The following is a 7,726-nucleotide window of genomic DNA, read 5'->3' as shown; positions in this document are numbered from 1 at the left end:
TTTGTTCTACCTATAAGGTTAAGTTGGAGAGGTCATGACTTTTTGAAGGATGCTAGTTTTTTTCTGCGGCGAAAATTATGGTGCTTGTAAGTTTAAAATCCGCTGGTGGTTTTTTTATATTTAGAGCCTCTTGCCCTTTAGACCCAAATTTGACCCTGTAGGTGACCTTAAGAAGTCAGCATTTTTCGACGAATTTTAATTATTACGTTTTCCGTATTTTAATGCTTTTAAGCTGTTATCGGTCGGTAATTTTCTGATGATGCTAAAAGTTGCAATCGACCGGTAACGTTTTGGTGATATAGGAGTTTTCTGTGATTCGAGCCTTAGTTGAGGTCAGGCCTTTTTAGACAGACGCTGGTGCATGCGCTGATAAATATCGTAATTCTTGAAAGCGCACCAAAACCCAACACAACACGCCACATTCACTCATTGCCGATATCTGGAGCGTCCAATGGCCGCTGCCGCTGTCCATGTTCGACGAGTTCAACGGAAACATGTGTACTTCCGCTACACGCTTCAGTATTCTGCTGGGTGAAAACATCAGGTCGTGCCGGTGTAGAGCTGCGGCCTCGTGGCAGCTGCGCACGGGCAGGACAAACCCTGTCCGCCATCGCCGGGTGAGACTTCGTACTCGGTGCACGACATATCCCCCACACGTGAGCTCTGCCCGCGCCGGGTCGCAGTTGTGTCCGAGCGGACAGGACAGGACCCGTCAGCGTGGACACTGCCTACTTGGGGTCCGGTCGTCCACCGCGTGTGTCAGTGACCGCATGAAGGCAACCAGGATGGTGCTCAAATCCATGTGGAACTCCCCCAGGTTTGCTAACCACTGCAGAGACGGATGACCCGGGCGGAAAATTAACTCCTTAAACAAACGCTTCCGCTTCGTCAACGGCCGATCTCTGCACGGCAACGGCGTGCCCAACTGCAACCTGACGGCACTGACTTATCAATGGACGCTCTCGATTCAGGCGAACTTCTTCAAGACGACAGCGAAGTTATCATGTATTTCGTACGTACATGTGCCCAACACTCGCTCTGTATCACCTTGCGTAAAAAGACGCAATCTTTCGTTCGCGCTCCCCCCCCCCCCCCCCCCACGCGCTGATAGTGTTATATTGTTCGCAGGTGCGGTTCACAGTATTTTAACTCAACTCACGCTCTCGTTTCGCCCATTACGACCACGAGCGACCGACATAAAGCATATCACGCCGCACCCCCGTATGTACATTTCTCGTAACCGCCCACTCTCGCCACGCCCCAAGTGCCGGGCCCATCCACAACGATATGCAGTTTAAAACTACAGTGTTTCATTCAGTGAGCCTGCACGCGACAGCAGGAGCCGCCGACACTCCCGTGCTGGAGGACCGGCCGACACACGCGGTCGGGAACGGACAGCGTCCTTCTTCCGGTGAGGAGCGCAGACGAGGCAAGGTTCTCTGTCTACCGCAGAACCGCTCAGTGCTGCTATCTGGGCTCCCAGATCGCGAGAGTCGCGCTCGTGCCGCATGCATCCCAGTTGGCCCGCATCCGCTGCGTCTCCTCCCCAGCTCGCAGTGCGGGAGCGTCTCAGCGGCGGGCGGCTATCCGGAGCCCGGCGGCCGCATCTCACGGCGCAGCCACCGCCTGGCAGCCGACTGCTCAGCCGCGCCGCAGGCGCGTTCACCGCCAGTGGCAGCGTTCGTCACTGCACTCCACTACCGGCACGGACCGGAGCAGGCCGACCTCCAGTGAAGCCCGCTGCCGCGGTCCAGCTCGGCACGCGCCGGCCCCGGCGCCAGGTGTCACGCCCGGTCGCCAGGTATCGCTTCGGGTCGCCGGACGCCGTGCAGGGTGCGGTCAGTTCTTCAGCGGGTCCAGGTCGTCCAGTGAGAAGTCGTCGTTGCCGATGGCCAGCCCCCGGCTGAAGCCAGCCTGAAAACGAAAAAATATAAAATATATAAATATATAAAAATATATAAAAAACATATGGCCTGTCGCGGTGCCATATGAACCACGACACCTTCTAAACATGCAAATGATTTATGCGTTTCACCCTTCCGTTTCGTACAATGATATGCGAACTAACTGACGTTACTCCCTTCAAGTTAATGCTGCTAAACACCCAGGCCCAGCTCGTCCCTCACTTGCACCCCGCGCAGCCCTCCCCTGAGTCACTTTCGTCCCTCACCCGAGCCAAGCTCTCCCCCACGCCAGCCATGGTCATGCCTCCCCGGTGCCTAGCTGCTCCCTCACCTCCATCTCGCTGATCCGCTTGTCCAGGATGCCGATGGCGTTCTCGATTTCACCCGGCGAGCCCTGGAAGCTGCCCATGCCGAACGGGTCGTCCCGGACGGGCGGCGGCAGCGGCGGCGGCGGACCGGTCGGAGCCGGCGGCGAGAACGGCTCCGCCCCGAACAAGTCCTTGGTCTCCGACGCCGGCGTGGGCCGCGGCGGCGGCGCTGAAACGTAACAGTACCGTGGCAGCGAGCATTCGGTCTGGCTGGGCTCCCATGCGGCTCAGCCCAGCTACCACTGCTGAGCTCACTCCACTGGCATGGCTTCAGTTTCAAGCTCTGGGTACGCTGTCACGAAACATCAACTGGCTAAATCGCAAAACGACGGTTCGGATAAAACAACAATGCGCGGCGCATACCATCGCACAAGCACACAGGTAACTAGTAAATCACAAGCTCTAAACCGTACTAACTCAGTGACGAACGTTAACCGAGGCGTTGGCATCAAGAGCACCGTAGTCGCGATGTGTCTCCGTTACCACTGGCGTGCCGCGTGGTAGGTGCCGGGTATTCTGGAACTCACAGATAGCAGGCGGCGGCGGCGAGTGGCCGTTTTGTCCTCCGTTGGTCGGCTCCACCAGGTCCTCAAATAGTAGACCCTCCAGCTTGGTACCCACCGCTGGGGCGTTGTCATTGTCGTCAAAGTCCCTGAAAGGAAACGAAGCCTGGGGTCAGGCTCGGAAGGTCACTGCAAGGCTCGAAAGGCTCAAAAGTCGTAAAAAACTCGGAAGGCAACTGAAATGCCGGGAAGGTCACTGGAAGGCTCGAAAGGTCAGAAAAAGGCTTGGAAGACCCAGAAGGTCAGTGAAAAGCTCGGAAGACAAGGGGGCCCCGGGTAGGTTTGGAAGGTTGCTGAAAGGCTCGGAAGGCTCGGAAGGTCGCTGAAAGACCCGGAAGACTGGGAAGGTCACAGGCAGGCTCGAAAGGTCACTGGAAGGTTTGATGTCACTGGGAGGCTCGGAACCCTGGTACTGTTACTGACCATACCACGTCACGCGCCGGGATCGTCTTTTCCCAGCTGAGCCCACATGGTCGGCTGCCGGATCTCACCCGATCAGGTCGGTGGTCTCGGTGTTCCTGGGCGGCACTGGCGGCGGGGCTGGGGAGCCGCTGCCGCTGCTGTTGCCGCTGCTGCTGCTGCTGCTGCTGTCTGTGCCGTTGGTCAGCGACTTGTGGTCGCCGTTCTGCGTCGCGGTAGGCGGCGAGACGTCCAGCAGGCTCAGGATCTGGGAAGGCCGAGGATTGTCAATTTTCCTCAGGCCCAACCATGCCTGGCGTGCCGAGACCTAGAACAAAACACGGGGCGGACCGCAGCTGGGCCGACTGACCAAGACCACCGCAAAACAACAGCACTATACCAAACTTCCAGAGCTGTTCATGCGTGGGTGTCGGTAGAATGCATCTTCTAAGAACGATAGCAGCAGGTGATTCTTGTATTCAACAATGTGGGTGCACGTTGCATCACACGTGTGTGTTCGAGAACGCATGGCGTTGTGTTTAACTGTTTTTGTTAATGCTTCTCAATACACATCCGCATTTCATTTGGCTGTCCGTACGTTCCCGACGACATATGGACATTATGGTGCACCGAGGATGCATGGACTGAGAGCTTAACTACTGCAGATCAAGACTGGGCGAGCTGCATATTGCAAGTCACAACTCTTCGCCATGGCTGATTCGGGGCGCTCTTCCTCCGATGCCAAGACCAGCGCTAGAGTCCGGGAGCACCCGATCCCCTTGTCTTAATATGTCAAGTTAATGCCCTCTCTGCGCAGAGTTGTGGGAAGTTCGGTGCAAGGCTGAAACCTGACGAAACATTGCACCAGGAAGATGTCACGCTCGTGCAGGGATTGGCATCAAGCGATGCGGGGACAGATGGACTGGACGAAGGGTTAGTGGTCATCCCCTCTGGGCTGCACCTCATTTGTCTTCACTACTGCTTCACCTCACCAAGCCGGCCCAAGTTTTCTACAGTTTTTGACATCTTAACTCTCAAAGACCGGACGCCAGACCTGCATTTGCAGAGCCATACCATTTTTCCTGCCCGCAAGCGGCCAGTTTTCCTCTGCCCCTCCCTCAGCTGCAGGTCGGTCCGGCCGTGAGACCCCTGCCGGGCGGCGCAGTCAGCAGCCAGTGCGCTGATCTCGGCACAGACACCGGCGGCCGCCTCCTGCCACTCTCTTAATCCAACCGGTTCCACCGCCACCTCCCGCCCCAGCCGCGTCTTGCCGCGGCCAAGGTCTGTTTACATCGCGCCCAGCGCCGCCTGCCGCTGGCAGCTGTGACGTGACGGCGGCGATCACGTGCGGGCATCGTGAGCCGCTCTGCGGCTGCGCGCGTGACGTCAGGAGGAGATTGGTGGCCGCTGGCAGGCGCTAGGAAGGCTATAGGGGATTAGCGGTAGACGGGTCTGAGGAGGAGACCACCACGGGCACTGGTTGTGGCGAAGGGCGTTCAAGAAACGGAACGGCAGGACGGAATGCACTGAAGGGGCAGAAACCAACGGTCGGGGACGTGACCTTCCATAGACACTGAGGTGACAAAAAGACTAGTGGCGAGAACTGAGCCCATAGAAAACTAATGTTCCAGCACCAACACATCTATCAAGATTCCACTCTACAGGCGTCCAACCCAGCCCTCGGACAGCGACAGCGTCAGGCTCGGACAGCTGGCATACGTTCCGCTGGCATTCCTCCATACCTCCAGCCCTGCGTTGGCCCATCCTCCCGCCGGTCCCACCAGCCCTGCGTCGGCCCATCCTTCCGCCGGTCGCTCCAGCCCTGCGTCGGCCTGTCCCTGCCGCCGGTCCCACCAGCCCCGAGTCGGCCCACCCTCCCGCCGGTCCCTCCAGTCCTAAGTAGACCCATTCTTCCCGCCGGTTCCTCCAGCCCCGAGTCGGTCCATCCTCCCGCCAGTCCCATCAGCCCTGCGTCGGCCCATCCTTCCCGCAGGCCCCTCCAGCCCTGCGTCGGCCCATCTTTCTCGCCGGTCCAACCAGCCCTGCGTCGGCCCGTCCTCCCGCCGGTTCCACCATTCCTGAGTCGGCACATCCCTCCCGCAGGTCCCACCAGCCGGTTCAGCCCTTTCCTCTCGCCGTCCACGATCTACGTGGCGTTCTACATCGTATCTACATCACAACTTTTCCTTTGCCCAAACATTTCACCCGCATCTTCATCTAAAACGCTTGGCGTGGTGGAAGCACGCCTGTTTCTGGTGCTAGCATTTCATTTCAGGTTGGATTCGAAGTATTAGGCGGTAAAGTTTCCTCAATTACTTGACCCGCAAAGCAGGTTTCCAACTCTTTTCTTTTTTCTCAACACTTTTCTTACAGGAAACAACACTGATTATTGCAATCACTGCTGGATTTTCCTTTGTTGATGCATGTACGCCTGGTAGCATGGACTGCCCTCCTCTCCCATTCCCCCTCCCCCTCCCCCCAGGACAAAATACCACCTTAGCATGAGCGGCTCCCGCAATCATCAAGAAACAAAGATATTCTGGCCATGATTGTTTCCAATTTTTATCTTTTCCAAAAGAGAAACTGCAGTCCAAGGAAGCCCGCAGGGTTGTCCTTCAACAGGTGCAAGCAGCTTGTAGCCCTACTGGCCCGTCTATCGTCCCCCCCCCCTCCCCACAGAGCCGCGGCCGGTCTCTCCGCAGTTCCGTGGCCACCACTGACCAAGTTCTTTCTGCAGTACTCCTGGACGGCGGCGGGTCCGGCCAGCTCGGCCACGGCCTTCAGTCGCCGTCGCAGCTCGTCAGCCTCGGACTGCACCAGCGCCAGCCGCTTCTGCAGGATCATCATCTGCTTCTTGTTCTCCAGGTCGCGGCCGGATGTGTCCAGGAACTGGCGGTAGGCCAGGTCGAACGCCTGCCCGATGGTCAACGTGATCTCCTCCGCCTGAGGGCACGCGGGCATCACAGAGGTCAGACCGGCGGCCGGCGGCCACGCCCCGGGGTCCGCGTACCATCGGATTCTCGAGATACGGCTTCAAACCGCGTCCATCGGCTGGGAGTCAGGTCAGATCGCGTTGCGTATGACATAATTAACAAGCAAACGACGGGGCACATATGCTAACCATCACATCCATGCTCGTGGCCGTTTCGTGCACGAGGCCAGCGAGGCTGACTTGCCGCGCGTCTGCCGCAGCTCAGGCTGGCTGCCCCCGCAACGTCCGGTCAGCAAGGAAATCTACAAGTCAGCCAGTTGCAATATGGCTACCCGGCCGACAGCGCGCATTGTGAAACAGCCGGCCGGAAAAACAAACGTAACAAACGCGGACGTTGTGGGGCCGATGTACACCCCATTCGACGCCCGCGTGACAAACAATACTTGTGTTCTGTCCGCAGGGCGATAACATCACCATATCTAAAGAGATGTGGTGTACCACCGCAACGCTCATTTGTCCACTTCACCATTCGCCCTCCCACGTGACCGTGGAATGGAGAGGGGGTGGGGAGGGGGCACCCAGCCGAACAATGAAGGGGACTGAATTCAACCAGAGGACGTCCGCATGCGTGTGACGGCCGTTTCAGTGTCAGCCAGCAGTGGGACCACATACACAGAGATGCGAGGCTACTGCAGTGTAAACTAAACGGCGATGAAACACGACTCAGCCGACTGCTCGGCTGTAGCCCGTGGCAGGACTAAGACAACTCTCCGGTCCGTGTGTGGCGGGCCTGTGACAGAACTGAAACAACTCTCCGGTCCGTGCGTGGCGGGCCTGTGACAGAACTGAAACAACTCTCGGTCCGTGTGTGGCAGGCCTGTGACAAAACTGAAACAACTCAAAACGCTGGACCGTTTTTGACGCCGATTTCGCCGCGGTACCGCACGCCGACACTGCCGACTTTCAGATCCTGATCTGCGCGCCGGCCCATGCGCAGTGCGCGGCGCCGGAGAGTCGGCGCGCACCTATTAGCCGTATGCAAATACCAACCTCTCCAGGCGGGCATATTCACTGGTCACGAAATCAGCCGTAGGTTTTTGCCAGGTACGCCGCTCAAAAGCCGCCGAACGCAAAAAGGCAGATACACTGGCGTATCTGACGAAGACAGATATGTGATCGCGGGGAATTTTTGCACGACCTGCCGAGGAACAGCCGACCGAGAACCGCGTGACCTTGGCGCCCAGTCATGGTGTGAATGCGTCAACCGAAGGTGTGCAGATGGATGTTTGCGAACAAATGAGCCATCGTACGACCCCATAAAACATATGACTCCATGACCCCATACAGGACCCCATATGAAGCCCATAGCTAACTGGCCGAGAAGTAGCAACTATCTGTTGTTCTCTGCCCAACAGGCCGAGAACAATGCAGCGTCAAAGGTCTGTCGTTGCTCCCCTTTACGATGCGTAAATCCAGGCGCGTTACGTGACGCACCGCCCGAAACGGCAGCGTTCAACATTTGACCATTGGGTACAGTCTCCGCGTCTGTGGACGACGCGA

At 57.8% G+C, this 7,726-nt stretch overlaps 1 protein-coding gene across 3 annotated transcripts in view; it reads right to left on the bottom strand.

Moving 5' to 3' along the window:
* Positions 1 to 992: 992 nt before the first annotated feature.
* LOC119098572 (PTB domain-containing engulfment adapter protein 1) overlaps positions 993 to 7,726 on the bottom strand; it is a 29,575-nt gene continuing 22,841 nt past the window's right edge. For all 3 annotated transcript variants that reach the window (XM_037221537.1, XM_037221539.1, XM_037221538.1), the window contains exons 6-10: positions 5,956 to 6,177; positions 3,327 to 3,502; positions 2,800 to 2,924; positions 2,236 to 2,441; positions 993 to 1,914 (exon numbers count right to left, since the gene is read on the bottom strand). In XM_037221537.1, the coding sequence (XP_037077432.1) occupies positions 1,840 to 1,914; positions 2,236 to 2,441; positions 2,800 to 2,924; positions 3,327 to 3,502; positions 5,956 to 6,177 (804 nt within the window). In that variant the 3' untranslated portion in view covers positions 993 to 1,839. The remainder of the gene's footprint in view (positions 1,915 to 2,235; positions 2,442 to 2,799; positions 2,925 to 3,326; positions 3,503 to 5,955; positions 6,178 to 7,726) is intronic.

This window comes from Pollicipes pollicipes, unplaced genomic scaffold (genome assembly GCF_011947565.3).
Source record: "Pollicipes pollicipes isolate AB1234 unplaced genomic scaffold, Ppol_2.1 Scaffold_4740;HRSCAF=5597_pilon_pilon_pilon, whole genome shotgun sequence".
Lineage (NCBI taxonomy): Eukaryota > Metazoa > Arthropoda > Thecostraca > Pollicipedomorpha > Pollicipedidae > Pollicipes > Pollicipes pollicipes.
This window is presented reverse-complemented; position numbering and strand designations above follow the sequence as displayed.